The sequence below is a fragment of the Anomaloglossus baeobatrachus genome, chromosome 7 (genome assembly GCF_048569485.1).
Source record: "Anomaloglossus baeobatrachus isolate aAnoBae1 chromosome 7, aAnoBae1.hap1, whole genome shotgun sequence".
Classification (NCBI taxonomy): domain Eukaryota; kingdom Metazoa; phylum Chordata; class Amphibia; order Anura; family Aromobatidae; genus Anomaloglossus; species Anomaloglossus baeobatrachus.
Genome location: NC_134359.1, coordinates 190,126,280 through 190,144,372, shown reverse-complemented (window position 1 = coordinate 190,144,372; position 18,093 = coordinate 190,126,280). Strand labels below are relative to the sequence as shown.

Below are 18,093 nucleotides of genomic sequence, written 5' to 3'. Positions count from 1 at the left end.
CCGAAGCCATGGAAGACTCAGAAGGACGTCGTCTATACCCTCAGGCAAAACAAGAAAAGAAATCTCCTCTATGTGACCCTGAGACAGGGAAAGGCGCAAGGGAACTGTCCTCAATGTAATGGAGTCAGACAACATAGTTCCATTAACAACACGGACAGGAATAGGCGCCTCTAACATGATAGAGGGAATATTGTGTCCCTTTACAAATCCTGAGGACACAAAAGTCCCGTCAGCTCCGGAATCCCCAAAAGTCATAATAGGCCATGTATTCTCAGATAACGAGAGCTGACCTGGGATACAACACTTAGAGGGTGCAGAAGACGTCTCTAGTAACCCCCCTCTAATGGTTACTAGGCCAGGGAGTTTCCCTGACGACTAGGACACTTGTTGGCATAGTGCCCAGCCTGACGACATACGTAACATATAGGAGGACCAGACTTGCGTAGTCTGGAGAACGTATGACCTAACTCCATAGGAGTGGGAGATGTTTCAGATGCTGAGGAAGATGGTAGTGGACCCTCAACAACTGGAATAGCCCGATGCTTAGGGCGTGAGGAAGAGACCTCGAGTCTACATTCCTTTTGGCGTACATCGATCCTCGTTGCTACTGTGATCAAGTCCTCCAGAGAAGCAGGGACCTCACGAGTAGCAAGAGCATCCTTGACATAGCCTGCCAACCCTCTCCAGAAGATAGGAATCAACACCTTCTCTGGCCAATCTAGTTCTGCCACCAGAGTTCTAAAAGCAATGGCATAAGAACTAGTGAATAACGAACCCTTAGATAGATCTAACAGTCTCAGGGCCGCATCATGGGTAACCTGCGGACCCATGAATACCGCCTTAAGAGCATCAAGAAAGTCTTGATGTCTCAGAGTAACCACATCAGAGCGCTCCCATAGGGGAGTCGCTCATTCTAAGGCTTTGTCCTGAAGTAAGGAGATGATAAAGCCTACTCTGGACCTCTCCGTAGAGAAGCGAGAAGAGTTGACCTCTAGGTGTATCTGACACTGACTAATGAAACCACGACATGATCTGGCATCACCAGAATATCTGTTTGGCAGAGCAAGTCGAGGATCATGTGCAGCTGTCACCATGGTCTGAGGTTTATCCTCTATACTCTTGAGCCGTGACTCAATTACTTGTATGTAACGATGTAACTGCTGATATTCTGCCATAACTGCCAGACCCTTGGCTCAGTCCTAATGTTACGGGGGGCTTTCTGATAATAACCTAAAGGAGTATCAGACAGTCAAGGTCCACCGTGCAAAGACTTTGCTGCAGACTATGGCAGAGTGCAATACCTCTGTTAACTCACAGAAGGATATAATAAGTAAGTAAAGCAATTCCTCCCTTACTTGGAGGGTGTGTGGAATGATCTCTGTTAATAATCACAGAGACAAAGGCAATGTGTGCGAAATGGCACCTACCTAGGTCCGCTCTTCTAGTGGTGCAAAAGAGACGAACAGCAGCGTAAGCCGCACAAAGCTCCTACCTGCGTTCGCTCCACTAGTGTGCGAGGACACGAACACGAACCACTAGATATGGCACCTGCCTAGGTCCGCTCTTCTAGTGGTGCAAAAGAGACGAACAGCAGCGTAAGCCGCACAAAGCTCCTACCTCTGTTCGCTCCCCTAGTGTGCGAGGATACGAACTACTGCCAGACGCAGTATAAGGAACGTTACCCTAGCGGCAACGTCCACCTACGAGTCGAATCACAAGGCCCAGCCTCTGTGCCTCATCCAAGATGGAGGACACCAGAGCCAATCCGCTGCCAGAACGACAGGAGTGACGTCATGCTGGCCTATCACCGAGCAAGGCATCACAAGCACATGACCAGCGACCAATCGGCATAGAAGGTGTCAGAGACATGTGACCTCGTGTCAGCGATAATGTCACTCGCACATGTGCAATGGCTCCAAGATAGGACTTAGTCTCCAGCGCTCGCACATGTGCAGTAGCAAGAAATCTGGACATAGTCTCCAGTGCTCACAGCAACCGTAACATGGTGGATGATCGCCGCATACTTTCTTTGGTGAAGAAGAACCCGTTCACAACATCAACTGAAGTCCAGAACACTCTCAGTGAAGTAGGTGTATCTGTCTCTAAGTCAACAGTAAAGAGAAGACTCCATGAAAGTAAATACAAAGGGTTCACATCTAGATGCAAACCATTCATCAATTCCAAAAATAGACAGACAAGAGTTAAATTTGCTGAAAAACACCTCATGAAGCCAGCTCAGTTCTGGAAAAGTATTCTATGGACAGATGAGACCAAGATCAACCTGTACCAGAATGATGGGAAGAAAAAAGTTTGGAGAAGAAAGGGAACGACACATGATCCAAGGCACACCACATCCTCTGTAAAACATGGTGGAGGCAACGTGATGGCATGGGTATGCATGGCTTTCAATGGCACTGGGTCACTTGTGTTTATTGATGACATAACAGCAGACAAGAGTAGCCGGATGAATTCTGAAGTGTACCGGGATATACTTTCAGCCCAGATTCAGCCAAATGCTGCAAAATTGATCGGACGGCGCTTCATAGTACAGATGGACAATGACCCCAAGCATACAGCCAAAGCTACCCAGGAGTTCATGAGTGCAAAAAAGTGGAACATTCTGCAATGGCCAAGTCAATCACCAGATCTTAACCCAATTGAGCATGCATTTCACTTGCTCAAATCCAGACTTAAGACGGAAAGACCCACAAACAAGCAAGACCTGAAGACTGCGGCTGTAAAGGCCTGGCAAAGCATTAAGAAGGAGGAAACCCAGCGTTTGGTGATGTCCATGGGTTCCAGACTTAAGGCAGTGATTGCCTCCAAAGGATTCGCAACAAAATATTGAAAATAAAAAAAATCTTTTTGGGTTTGGTTTATTTGTCCAATTACTTTTGACCTCCTAAAATGTGGAGTGTTTGTAAAGAAATGTGTACAATTCCTACAATTTCTATCATATATTTTTGTTCAAACCTTCAAATTAAATGTTACAATCTGCACTTGAATTCTGTTGTAGAGGTTTCATTTCAAATCCAATGTGGTGGCATACAGAGCCCAACTCGCGAAAATTGTGTCACTGTCCAAATATTTCTGGACCTAACTGTATATAAATTTAAAAAATATTGTAAGATCCCTCATATTATGATACCCAACTCATCACTGCAACTTGGTCATGTTCTGTGCCTGTGCGCTGTGCCTTCAGTATGTATGTAGCAGAGCTGGAATTATCATGGGACTTTGTGTGGATTATGTCAGAACTGGGTGTTTTTGGGTTAATAAAGTCATGAAAGAGGGTGTTTTTTCTGTATTATATTTCAAATAAAGTATTGTATCTGCATTTTGTTTTATTTCTCCCTTACAGATTAGTAATGGGTGGTCTCGTAAATGCCTCCCATTACTCATCTAGGGCTTAGTGGCCACTGTGAGCTGTCATTAACCCCTTATTACCCTGATTACCACTTCATTAGAGCAATCATGATAAGTCGGGTTAAGTGCCGGGCTTATTTCATCTAATGGATGTGACAATCTTGGGTGGCTGCAGGCTGCCATTTTTAGGATGAGAGATCCAATAACCATGGATCATCCCCAGCTTGTAAATACCAGCCCTCAGCTGTTGAGCTTTATCATGGCTGAGTATCAAAATTATTGGAATCGCACGCTGTATTTTTAATTATTTATTTAAATATTTTTAAAAAAGCCTCATGCGATCATTTTCAGTTTGATACACAGTCTAGATAAGCACACGACTGGGGGCTGCAACCTGTAACCATATGCTTTATCTGTGCTGGGTATCATAATATGGGGGGACCTTATGCCAATTTTTTTATGTATTTATTTTTATACTATAGACATACACACAGCATCTGTGATTGTAAGCAGTCAAATATCAAACAAATTCACTGCACTCAATTTTTTGTGATGCAAAAGTGAAAATGTATTTATTAAATATTGTATCCTAAGGATACAATATACCAATAGCAACAGCGCTGCTGCAGCTGCAAAACCTATGCACTATCCTCAAGGCACCTTCTCCTGTACATTAATGCTTCAATGCACCCCATCTTTCATCCTCCAGGCACCTACTGTACAGCTTCTCTCGACTAAGGGGTACTTTGCACACTACGACATCGCAAGCCGATGCTGCGATGATGAGTGCAATAGTCCCCGCCCCTGTCGCAGCAGCGATATGTGGTGATAGCTGGCGTAGCAAAAATTATCGCTACGCCAGCTTCACATGCACTCACCGTGCCCTGCGACGTCGCTCTGGCCGGCGACCCGCCTCCTTATTAAGGGGGTGGGCCGTGCAGCGTCATAGCGACGTCACACGGCAGGCGGCCAATAGGAGCGGAGGGGCGGAGATGAGCGGGATGTTAACATCCCGCCCACCTCCTTCCTTCCACATATCCAACGGGAGCCGCGGTGACGCCGGTAGGCGATGTTCCTCGCTCCTGCGACTTCACACACAGCGATGTGTGCTGCCGCAGGAGCGAGGAACAACATCGGACCATCATGTCGGCGTAATTATGGAATTCGCCTACGCTACACCAATGATACGATTACGACGCTTTTGCGCTCGTTAATCATATCCTCTAGGCTTTACACACTACGATGTCGAGAGCGACGCAGAAAGAGCGTCACTTTCGACATGACCCCACCGACATCGCACCTGCGATGTCGTAGTGTGCAAAGTACCCCTAAGACCCAGGCGGGTTGAAATGTCGGAGGATTTCATAGTCGCAGTTCTTTAATAAATACATTTTCACTTTTGCATCACAAAAAATTGAGTGCAATGAATTTGTTTGATATTTGACTTTAGGGTCTTTGACCCAATTTTCACTGTCACCATCAGTACTATAGTCTGAGTGCGGACCATCTTTCTATTAATTGAAAGCAGTCAGACACACTGTCACACAGGGTTGGGGAGCATTTGACTGCAATCAATCAGAGATGCCGGGGCAGTAGGTAGGCAGCGGAAGCAGCGCTTATCTTTGAAAGATAATGAGCGTCCCTGGAAGTAGTGTTGCAGACACGTGGGAGACTGGAAAGTAAATCCGCTTGTTGTAATCCCCCATCCCGTTTACCAATATTATAAAGTGCCGGATTCTGGCCCAGATAGACTTATATGGGGACCGGCGTTGGGGCAGATATCTGAATTCAATTCTGGGCCAGAACTGTTTTTTTTTTTTAAAACCCTGTTGAACCCACAGATCCTGAGTATTTGCAGGTCTGCCCATCACTGTTCATAGTGAATAGAAAATACACGCCCATAGAACTGAAAGAAAAGAAACACCCAGTTGAATGATAAGAGATTAAACACATTAGAATCCAGTAATTTAAGGACTCTGTATCTTCAAGATGGAGTGGAGAAAAGGAAAAAGATAAAATATGTTTTCATGTAGATTACTGCTACAATATGCAATAAGGCACAATTTATAAAGTCACAAGTTGTGAAAGGTTTTCCTTATGCTTTAGCTGCTGACATTATATTAGGCTTTAATGATTTCATACCTGCAATATGGCTCCAGCATGTTGTTTGAATGCTCACATTTCCCGTGTTTACAGAAGCCATCATATGCATCTGAACAAGAAATATGTACCCCTCTAGCACTTTCTTCCAATTTATTTGCATTCTCTGCAAAAAAAAGAAAGTCAAATATGAGCAAAGAAGTCATAGCATCTTAAAAAGTTCAACAATTTTACTCTGTCAACTTATTATACGTAATTATTAGAACTTTACACTTAGTTATTGGGCTGCTCACATAATCTCCATAGTAGACATAATAAGCTTATGTCTGACAGTAGGTGGGTGAGGACCTGAACTGCCAATCAGAGACTTACAATAGGGTTTGGGTCAAGTCCGAACCAATAAACGTACGGTTCAGCTGCACCCGCTGAACTGAACTTCCATGAGTTCACTCATCTCTAGTTACTATAAACTACTACTCTACTTTCCCATTGCACCAGTGTTGTTACATCTCCCATATTTTGCTTCTGACTTTGGTCCATTTTACTGGACAGTTACTTTGTATTTTATAGGTTAGTCAGATGACTTTGAGATAGATCTTCATATTGTGCAATTGATACCACAGCTTAAAGTTCATTCTAAGAATACCTAATAATCATTTGGTCCAATATTCCTTCTTTTTGGCAAAATGTTTATAATTCCTACTGATGAAATGCAGCCCAATGGCGGATATGTACCCATGGCTTCTATTAGATGCACGCATTCCTGCTAACATTTTTATGAGGAAGAAGCTTCAGGAATCACTGAAGCGTATTTTATGGTGTCATTCTGGTTGTTTTCTGAACATTTTTCATGGTGTCTTTGCTGCAGGCGCTCTTTTATAATTAGTATTGTATGAACTACTGAGTATCTTCCGAGCTGCCTAAAGAATAGTCAGGTCACTTCCTTTAGCCACTTTGCGTCTTTGAAATCCTTAAGTGGTTAAACAAGTCATTTTTACATTTCAGTGTACTTGTTCATTCCCTTGAGTGTTTATTTTGCACTTTTTCAAGTGGGTTTCATGATCCTAAAAAAGATGTTGTGTGAACATATCTTAATGTTGCCCCTGCTTCGCTATGAGTATGGAGGATTGGAGATATTGTTAGATTTGATCCGATGCATTTCCTTGACTTGTCCTGATCTCCACTGACCATCACAGTTATTCCCACATTGCAAAGATGGTATCTCTATCATTCTTTTTCCCAATCTAAAATGTGCTTCGATATGATTCATTTTTTTTTTCATATAATGGTTTCCTTTCACCTTCCCTTACCGGCCCGTGTTATGCAGAGCTTTTTATATGATTGACTTTACTCTCAGCTACAGAACTCTGTTGCTGCTTCAAAGTAATTGTTAGCCTCTCAGTGACCCTCGCAGGGCTCCTGGATGATTGTACATGGAGCTTTGAGAGACAGCGCAGTTGATCTGATAGAGATTTTACGTCCAAATTACTGAAACAACACAACTTCAGACAGACAATTGACTGTAAACACTTGGATATTTATATCTTTTATACATTTGTAAGAAAAAAAGAACTTTACCAAATGGGAGGAATTGTATCTGAAAATTCAATACAAGTTAAGTAATTCTACTTCGATCTGTACTTGTATGCTGTACATGCTCCAGGTTGTAGCCAGGGCAGCCTTACAATATGTTCACAAGAAGCGTTTTTGCTATGTTTTATTCTACAGCAAAAACCTGCTTTCTTGGCTGTAAAAGCGCTGTGTCCAAAACACTCAGTTTAAAGCATTTTGTGGCACATTTTGTGATATTTTTAAAAAATTTTTGCAGTGTGGAATATGTATTTTTTGTCCACAGTACATGTTTAATGGTTTTCTTCACCAAAAATGCCTCAAAAATGGTTTAATAAGAATATTTTTTTGAAATTGCTAACGGAAAAGTAACAGTAAAATAGAATAAGGAAAATAACGGTTCTACATCTTTTTTTTTTTCATTTCTAAGCTAGCACTCCTGATCTCTGCATATACATAATTGGCCTGATCACCTTTCTTATCAGGCCAATTCTGACCATTGTCCTTTTATAAGGTAATAACTCTGGAGTACTTCAATATTTCCCAGTAATTCTTTGAATATTTTTTATACCACATTGTACTTGTATGTTAATGGGATGGGAAATTCTGGTCAATATGATTTGAGCTTATTTATGAAAATATTAAAAAAAAATGACATAAAGTTTTACAATTTTGCAATTTTCGAACTTTGAGTTGTCATGCCTTTAAACCAGATAATCATATCAGACAAGATCATTAATAAATAACATTTGCCACATGTCTACTTTACACGAGCAACAGTTTTCAAATAGAATTTTTTTGTCAGGAAGGTAAAAGGATTAAAAAAGTTTATCAGCAATTTCTAATTTTTCCAACAAAATTTACAAAAACTATTTTTTAGGAATCACATTACATTTGAAATGACTGAGTTGCCTAGGTGACAGAAAATATCTAAAAGCAACATCTTTTTATAAACTGCACCCCTCAAAACGTCATTCAAGAAATTTGCAATCTTTTTAGGTGCTTCACAGAAATTAAAGAAGTAGATAGGTATACAAATGAACATTTTACTTTTTCCCACAAAAATATTCCTTTTGCCCAAATTTTTGTATTTTCACAAGGGTAGCAGAAGAAAACGGGCCACACATTTTGTTGTACAATTTCTCCTGAATACACAATACCCTAAACAGTATGTGGTGGAAAGCTACTGCTTGGGTGCATGGCACGGCTCGGAAAGGAAGAGCGCTGTTTAAATTTTGGAGCACGAAATTGTCTGGAATAGATTGCAGATTCTATGTCACATTTGCAGAGCCTTTGATGTGCATAAATAGTGGAAACCCCCAATTTTGGAAACTACACCCATCAAGGAATTTATCTTGCTGTGTGGTGAGCACCTAGAATCAAAAGGTGCTTTGCAGAGTTTTATAATATTAAGCCAAGAGAATGGAAAAATGTATATTTACCACAACAATGTTGCGTTAAACCCCGTTTTCTTTTTTCATTTTCACAAGGGAAACATTACAAAATGGACCTTACAATTTTTGTGCAATTTCTCCTCAGTACAGTGATACCCCATGTGTTGTGGATAGAGATGAGCGAACTGGTTCCGGTTCGGCTCGAGGCCGGTTCGCCGAACGGGGATCCCGTTCGAGTTCGGTTCGTCGAACGTTCGACGAACCGAACTCGAACGTATAGGCTAGAATGGGAGGCAATCACAAACACATAAAAATGCATTATAAATGTACACAAAGAGTTAATAAACATTGCCATAACACTTACCGGTCCTTGCGATCCCTTCTGCACTCTGTCTCCTGCAGCTATTCCATCCGATGATCGCTGAATCCTCCCGGTGACCTGCACTGCCAGCAGAGATGCAGGACCTATCGTGACGTCAAAATAGCCATGTGACCAGTCACGTGGCTATTATCTCATTGGCTACAGACTGGTCACATGACTATGACACGTCATGTAGGACCTGCGAGTGCATCTCTCCGGTGCACATATGTGTATCGCCGTGTACCGGCGACATGCTCTAGCACACGGTCGACTCCCCGTTCCGTTAGGGACCGGCTGACACAGCCGGTCATTAACGGAGATCACCGTTGCCATAGCAACGCAGTTAGCGGTGACGTCATCGCTAACCGCGGCTCCGAGAGCACCGTTGCTATGGTAACGCATCTGTCAGCGTTACCGCTAGCAGCCAGCACTGCTTCCCGATTGTAGTGATGATTGTAGTGAGGATGGAGGTTCCCCAGCCCCAAGTGATGAGCTGGTGAACCTCATCCTTCCTCACTACAATCGTCACTACTACTACACTAGTGATGATTGTAGTGAGGATGGAGGTTCCCCAGCCCCAAGTGATGAGCTGGTGAATCTCATCCTTCCTCACTACAATCGTCACTACTACTACACTAGTGATGATTGTAGTGAGGATGGAGGTTCCCCAGCCCCAAGTGATGAGCTGGTGAATCTCATCCTCACTACAATCGTCACTACTACTACACTAGAAAGAAAGAAGACAGAAGAGCAGGATCGTGGAGGGCTGACAGGGGGTAATAAAGATGGAGTCTCTAATGTGTCTGTGTATTTATTTCTATTAAAGTATTTTTTCTCTGTGTGGTGTCTTTTTTTTAACCCTTTATTGGAGATTCTTAATGGCCGGGTCAAACGTGCCTGACATTAAGAATCTCTGGCTTAATACTGGCTGGTAAAACAAAGCCAGTATTAACTCATGATTACCCAACAAGCCACCCGGCTCCAGGGCTGTTGGAAGAGTTGGATACAGCGCCAGATGATGGCGCTTCTATGAGAGCGCCATTTTCTGGGACGGCTGCGGACTGAAATCCGCAGCAGAGGCGCCCACAAACCTCGGGCTAACCTGTGCTGCGGATTCCAATCCCCAGCTGCCTAGTTGTACCCGGCTGGACACAAAAATAGGGCGAAGCCCACGTCATTTGTTTTTTAATTATTTCATGAAATAAGTGAAATAATTAAAAAAAACGGGCTTCCCTATATTTTTGGTTCCCAGCCGGGTACAAATAGGCAACTGGGGGTTGGAGGCAGCCCGTGGCTGCCAGCTGTACCTGGCTAGCATACAAAAATATGGCGAAGCCCACGTCATTTTTTTGGTGGGCAAAAAAGTTCTGCATACAGTCCTGGATGGAGTATGCTGAGCCTTGTAGTTCTGCAGCTGCTGTCTGCTCTTCTCCATACAGACAGACAGCAGCTGCAGAACTACAAGGCTCAGCATACTCCATCCAGGACTGTATGCAGAAGTTTTTTGCCCCCTGAAAAAATTATGTGGGCTTCGCCATATTTTTGTATGCTAGCCAGGTACAGCAGGCAGGTACGGCTGCCCCCAACCCCCAGTTGCCTATTTGTACCCGGCTGGGAACCAAAAATAAAGGGAAGCCCTTTTTTTATTATTTCATGAATTTCATGAAATAATTAGAAAACAAATGACGTAGGCTTCGCCCCATTTTTGTGTCCAGCCAGGTACAACTAGGCAGCTGGGGATTGGAATCCGCAGCACAGGTTGGCCTGAGCTTTCTGGGCCCCACTGCTGCGAATTGCAGTCTGCAGCCGCCTCAGAAAATGGCATTTTCATAGAAGCACCATATCCTGGCGCTGTATCCAACTCTTCCAGCACCTGCCTGCTATACCTGGCTAGCATACAAAAATATGGCGAAGCTCACGTCCTTTTTTTGTAGTTTTTTGGCAAAAAAAATAAAAAATGCTTCCCTGGATTTTCCATTGCCAGTGAAGGTAACACCAAGCAGTGGGGGTTAGCAGCCAGTAGCTGCTTGGATTACCCTTAGCTAGCAATACAAAAAATGCAGCGGGAGCCCATATTTATTTTTTTTAATTATTTATATAAATAACTAAAAATAAAATGGGCTTCCCTGTATTTTGATTGCTGGACATCACAGTGCTGTAAAAATAAATCTTTAAAAAAATGACGTAGCGCTCCGCGGTATTTTTGATTCTCAGCGCAGATAAAGCAGACAGGTATGGGTTGCCACCCCCATCTGCCTGCCGTTAACTTGGTTGGCAATCAAAATACAGGGAAGCCCATTAATTTTTTCTATTTAAAAAATAGTTAAAAAAAAAAATGACGTTGGGTCCCCCCATTTTTGATAGCCAGCTAGGGTAAAGCAGACGGCTGTAGCCTGAAAACCACAGCTGGCAGCTTTACCGTGGTTGGGGATCCAATGTGGAGGTCCCCTCAGGCTCTTTTTTATAATTATTTTATAAATATTAATAATTACACAAAAAAAGTAGGGTCCCCTCCAAATTGGATCACCAGCCAAGGTAAAGCGGACAGCTGTGGTCTGGTATTCTCAGGGTGGGAAGGTCCATAGTTATTGGGCCTTCACAGCCTAAAAATAGCAGGCCGCAGGCACCCCAGACGTGGCGCATCCACTAGATGCGCCAATCCTGGCGCTTCACCCCAGCTCATCCCGTGCCCTGGTGCAGTGGCAAACGGGGTAATAAATCGGGTTGATACTAGCTGTAAAGTCACCTGAGATCAAGCCCAGCAGTTTGTGATGTCATGGCGTCTATTAGATACCCAACATCATAAACTGTCAGTACTAACAAAAACAAAAAATCGACAAAAGAAATTTATTTGAAAAAACAGTCCCCAAAACATTTCCTCTTTCACCAATTTATTGTAAGAAAAAAAATAAAGGGGTCCCACGACGACTCTGGACCGTCTAGAATATGGGGGGGAGACACTCAGGGAACGTATCCCCCATTTTCTAGGAGTGCGGACCCTTCATGTGAGGAGTGTGGGTGCAATGAATCTGCACTCACTCTCCCCGGGTCCACAGCAGCAGAGTCCATGTCGTAATGGTTGCTACCAAAGCTGCAATGCCCTGCTCATGAGGTAAGGGCATGCCTAATCAGGAGAACTACTGTAGAGGAAGCTCTGCTCACTGGTATATAGGTGCTCAGAGGTAATAATAGATAAAATTAGTGAGTAACCTCGGCACTCTAAATCTCCCAGACTAAGTCAGTAAGTCCCAATGGATAGTAATGCAAAATCACTCTTTATTGGTCCGTATTAAGAACATTTTTTTTTTCATAAGCATATATGTTTTTGTCCAAAACAAGTTACAATTGACGTTTTGGCCTGAGCCTTCGTCAGATTGGACTTATCTGCATGTAATCATGAAAAATGACAATAATCAGTATCACATAAGAGTGAGAGAACAATAACATAAACTCGAACAATGTAGAGGTACAATTGGCATGCAGCAAAAAAATTGCAACACAGCAAGAAATGAAACACATGATACAAATGTCATAATACAGTACAAGGACAATATAGTAATGACAAATATGGGGTCAGAGTAGACTTAGACAGCTCTGGTACGAAAGAGATGTCAATCATAAAGTAACATGTGCAGTAAGTGTAGAGCTACAGTATGCATGGCAGAGCTAATGGGTAGACCGACCATAGAAAAAGAACGGAGAAAAAGTGGAGAAAAAAATGGAGAAAAAGTGGAGAAAAAGTGGAGAATAAATGGAGAAAAAGTGGAGAAAAAAATGGAGAAAAAGTGGAGAAAAAGTGGAGAAAAAGTGGAGAAAAAGTGGAGAAAAAAATGGAGAAAAAGTGGAGAAAAAGTGGAGAATAAATGGAGAAAAAGTGGAGAAAAAGTGGAGAAAAAGTGGAGAAAAAGTGGAGAATAACTGGAGAAAAAGTGGAGAAAAAGTGGAGAAAAAGTGGAGAAAAAGTGGAGAATAAATGGAGAAAAAGTGGAGAATAAGTGGAGAATAAGTGGAGAAAAAGTGGAGAATTAGTGGAGAAAAAGTGGAGAAAAAGTGGAGAGAAAAATGGAGAAAAAGTGGAGAAAAAGTGGAGAATAAGTGGAGAAAAAGTGGAGAAAAAAATGGAGAAAAAGTGGAGAAAAAGTGGAGAATAAATGGAGAAAAAGTGGAGAATAAGTGGAGAAAAAGTGGAGAATAAGTGGAGAAAAAGTGGAGAAAAAGTGGAGAAAAAGTGGAGAAAAAGTGGAGAATAAATGGAGAAAAAGTGGAGAAAAAGTGGAGAATAAGTGGAGAAAAAGTGGAGAATTAGTGGAGAAAAAGTGGAGAAAAAGTGGAGAAAAAAATGGAGAAAAAGTGGAGAAAAAGTGGAGAATAAATGGAGAAAAAGTGGAGAATAAGTGGAGAAAAAGTGGAGAATAAGTGGAGAAAAAGTGGAGAAAAAGTGGAGAAAAAGTGGAGAAAAAGTGGAGAAAAAGTGGAGAATAAATGGAGAAAAAGTGGAGAAAAAGTGGAGAGAAAAATGGAGAAAAAGTGGAGAAAAAGTGGAGAATAAGTGGAGAAAAAGTGGAGAAAAAAATGGAGAAAAAGTGGAGAAAAAGTGGAGAATAAATGGAGAAAAAGTGGAGAAAAAAATGGAGAAAAAGTGGAGAAAAAGTGGAGAATAAGTGGAGAAAAAGTGGAGAAAAAGTGGAGAAAAAGTGGAGAAAAAAATGGAGAAAAAGTAGAGAAAAAGTGGAGAATAAGTGGAGAAAAAGTGGAGAAAAAGTGGAGAAAAAGTGGAGAAAAAGTGGAGAATAAATGGAGAAAAAGTGGAGAAAAAAATGGAGAAAAAGTGGAGAAAAAGTGGAGAATAAGTGGAGAAAAAGTGGAGAAAAAGTGGAGAAAAAGTGGAGAAAAAGTGGAGAAAAAGTGGAGAATAAGTGGAGAAAAAGTGGAGAAAAAGTGGAGAAAAAGTGGAGAAAAAGTGGAGAAAAAAATGGAGAAAAAGTGGAGAATAAATGGAGAAAAAGTGGAGAAAAAAGTGGAGAAAAAGTGGAGAAAAAGTGGAGAATAAATGGAGAAAAAGTGGAGAAAAAAATGGAGAAAAAGTGGAGAAAAAGTGGAGAATAAGTGGAGAAAAAGTGGAGAAAAAGTGGAGAATAAATGGAGAAAAAGTGGAGAAAAAAATGGAGAAAAAGTGGAGAAAAAGTGGAGAATAAGTGGAGAAAAAGTGGAGAATAAGTGGAGAAAAAGTGGAGAAAAAGTGGAGAATAAATGGAGAAAAAGTGGAGAAAAAAATGGAGAAAAAGTGGAGAAAAAGTGGAGAATAAATGGAGAAAAAGTGGAGAAAAAGTGGAGAAAAAGTGGAGAAAAAGTGGAGAAAAAAATGGAGAAAAAGTGGAGAAAAAGTGGAGAATAAATGGAGAAAAAGTGGAGAAAAAGTGGAGAATAAGTGGAGAAAAAGTGGAGAAAAAGTGGAGAAAAAGTGGAGAAAAAGTGGAGAAAAAGTGGAGAAAAAATGGAGAAAAAGTGGAGCACCCTTTGGTGCCTTTCATGTGGCACTAAGGGGTGCTTAGCTTTGTATTTAGCCAAAAAAATGAAAAAAAAAATGACGTAGGGTTCCCCCTAGTTTTGTAGCCAGCTAGGGTAAAGCAGACGGCTGCAGCCTTCAGACCACAGCTGGCAACCTCACCTTGGCTGGTAATCCAAAACTGAGGGCACCCCACGCTGTTATTTTAAATTAAAGAAATAATTAAAAAAAAAAAAACACGTAGGGGTCCCCCAAAATTGGATCACCAGCCAAGGTAAAGCAGACAGCTGGGGCCTGATATTCTCAGACTAGGGAGGTCCATGGTTATTGGACTCTCCCAAGCCTAAAAATAGCAGGCCGCAGCCGCCCCAGAAGTGGCGCATCCATTAGATGCGCCAATCCTGGTGCTTCGCCCCAGCTCATCCCGCGCCCTGGTGCGGTGGCAAACGGGGTAATATATGGGGTTAATACCAGATGTGTAATGTCACCTGGCATCAAGCCCTGGGGTTGGTGAGGTCAGGCGTCTATCAGATACCCGACATCACCAACCCAGTCAGTAATAAAAAAAAATAGACGACAAACACATTTTTATTTGAAAAAACACTCCCCAAAACATTCCCTCTTTAACCAATTTATTAGAAAGAAAAACAAATCCAGGTCTGGTGTAATCCAAGGGGTTGCCATGACGATCCACACTGTCCCAGTCAATGAAGAGCAGGATGTTCCCCATTGGCTGGGAGAGCAATGCAGTGACCTGAGCTAACATCAATGAGTCAGGCCAGGTCACTGCAGGGCATGACAAGTGCTGCTGTCAGCGAGGTACATTACCTGCGCTGATCTCCAGCACACTGACAGCCCCTGTCACTGAGGTCAATGACCGGCGCCTTCACATCAAGTATCGCGAGAGGTCCGTGACGTCCCCGCCAGTGTCAGTCTCGGGTCGGAAGCGATAGGTGATGTGACAAGCGGCGGCCATGGAGGACAGTGACAGCGCTGAGGTCGGGATGGCGGGACTTCATCACCGCAGGTAAGCCGAGCGGGGGGGGTGTGTGTGTGTGTGAGAGTGTGTGTGTGTGTGCGGGTGTGTATATGTATGTATACATGCCGCGGGCAGGAGGGGGCGGAGCGAGCTGAGCGGGAAGTGTGGGCTTCCTGCACGTAACTAAGATAAACATCGGGTTACTAACCAAAGCGCTTTGCTTGGATACCCGATGTTTATCTTGGTTACCAGCTTGTGGCAGGCTGCCAGCGATGGCTCCTGCACACTGTAGCTGGGAGGGGGGGGGGGTGTGCGTGAGTGAGAGTGTGTGTGTGTGTGTGTGTATATGTATGTATACATGCCGCGGGCAGGAGGGGGCGGAGTGAGCTGAGCGGGAAGTGTGGGCTTCCTGCACGTAACTAAGATAAACATCGGGTTACTAACCAAAGCGCTTTGCTTGGATACCCGATGTTTATCTTGGTTACCAGCTTGTGGCAGGCTGCCAGCGATGGCTCCTGCACACTGTAGCTGTAAAAAGCCCTGCTTTTTGCTGCTAGAACCGTTCTCGAACGTATCTAGAACTATCGAGCTTTTGCAAAAAGCTCGAGTTCTAGTTCGATCTCGAACAGCCCCAAAAATCACTCGAGCTTAGAACTGGAGAACCTCGAACCACGAACCGCGCTCAACTCTAGTTGTGGAAAACTACTGTTCGGATGCACAGCAGGGCTCAGAAGGGAAGTAGCGCTATTTGAAATAAGATGAAAAAAATAGACCACACAGTTTCTTGTGTAATTTTTCCTGAGTGCGCCAATACCCTTCTTGTAATCGGAAACTACTTTTGAGGCACAGTGGAAACCTGAGAAGGGAAGGAGCACTATTCTGGATTTCACAATTTGCTGGAATGGTTTGCGGGTTCCATGTTACATTGGCAAAGACCCTGATGTGCATGAACAGCAGAAATCTCTGACATGTGACCTCACTGTACAAATGGCACCCCTCAATGAATTCATTCAAGGATGCAATGAGCATGTTGACACTACAGATGTTTCACAAAATTTTATACTATTAGGGTGGCTTTACATGCTACGAGATCGCTAAAGCAATCTCGTTGTGGTCACGGAATTTGTGACGCACATCCGGCCGCATTAGCGATGTTATTGTGTGTGACACCTATGAGCGATTTTGAATCGTCGCAAAAACGTTCAAAATCGCTCATCGGTTACATCACCCCCTATTCCCAATTATCGTTGCTGCTGCAGGTACGATGTTGTTTGTCATTCCTGCGGTAGCACACATCGCTATGTGTGATGCCGCTGGAACGACAAACATCTCCTTACCTGCCTCCACCGGAAAAGGAGGAAGAAAGGAGGTGGGCGGCAAGTTCCGGACGCTCATGTCCTCCCCTCCTTTTCTATTTGGCGGCGGTTCAGTAACACTGCTGTGTCGTCGTTGTGAGGAAGAACGAACCGCCCCCTTAGAAAGGAGGCGGTTCGCCGGTCACAGCGACGTCGCTGCACAGGTATGTGCGTGTGACGCTGCCGTAGCGATAATGTTCGCTACGGCAGCGATCACCACATATTGTGCCACTGACGGGGCTGGGTGCTATCGCACGCGACATCGCTAGCCGATGCTAGTGATGTCGCAGCGTGTAAAGCCTGCCTTAGGCCATGAAAACAAAATAATTACATTGTTTACCACTAAAATGCTTTTTTAGCCTCAGATTTCCAATTTCACATGGCAAATAGGTAAAAAAAAGCCCCATAAAGGATTGCACAATGTTTCGTGATAGTGGCAAAATCCTACATGTGACTTTGCAGTACTGTTTGATCACACGTCAGAGCTCAGGAGCTTTATTTGACTTTTGGAGCATAGATTTTCCTACAATAGTTGCAAACTCCCTTTCCAGAGCCCCTAAGTGCCAGAACAGTAGAAACTCCTTCAACTGACCACATTTTGGATATTACACCACTATGGGAATTCATTTATGGATGTCAAAAGAAAAGGAAGCTAGGCACTGCTGTAGTGCTATTTTGTCTCTGGAAAACACCCATCCGGTCAAAGGCGGGGGGGGGGGGAAGGCTGCAGCCTGTAGCTATCTGTTTTACTTTCACTGGCTATCAAAATATAGCGGGATCCCACATCATTTTTTAAATTATTTATTTATTTGTTTTTACACTACTGTACAGCAAACTGACTGCAACCAATCAGAGATGTGGTCACAGGGTGGGGGGGGTGTATAGCAGTCTGCAACTAATCACAGACAATGGCACAAAGTGTGGGCAGGGAAAGCAGTGAATATTAATGAACCTTAATTAGTTTGTTCTCTGGGAAACATATGTAGAACTATCCTGTTCTTACTGCCATTTAACTTCAATTTGTAGCCCACGTAATTTTTTGGGGGCATGGCTATGTTAGTTCTGGAAGTGACCATAGCCAAAAAGCTTGCTGATTGGCTGCTCTGCAATTTTTTCAACAAGCCTTATTCGGGTGACAAACCCAAACAGGAACTGAATGTACAGTCAAAGATCTGTTTTCGGTGTTCAGCACTGAACACAAGGTGTTTAGTATGAATCCTGAACTTTATAGCTCAGGTTCACACATCCCTAATAGGGTCCTTTTTATTTAGTACTAATTTTTATGATGTTCACCAAGGGGGGTGGCTCACAGTGTAATAACACAGGGCAGTGTAAAGACACTACCTCACAGAATCCCGTGAACCATGCCCTCTGGGTGAAGACCTTAAAAATTAGTATTAAATGAAAAAGTCCATATTTCTGTAATTAAATGTCAAATTTAAAATGAAAACAGCCCAGTAGGT

General features: G+C 43.0%; 1 protein-coding gene across 2 annotated transcripts in view; it reads right to left on the bottom strand.

Annotated features, from left to right (window-relative positions):
• The window catches only part of TMEFF2 (transmembrane protein with EGF like and two follistatin like domains 2), a 1,330,598-nt gene that overhangs the window by 112,326 nt on the left and 1,200,179 nt on the right, over positions 1 to 18,093 (bottom strand). For both annotated transcript variants that reach the window (XM_075319057.1, XM_075319058.1), the window contains one exon: positions 5,509 to 5,632. In XM_075319057.1, coding sequence (XP_075175172.1) covers positions 5,509 to 5,632 — 124 coding nt within the window. The remainder of the gene's footprint in view (positions 1 to 5,508; positions 5,633 to 18,093) is intronic.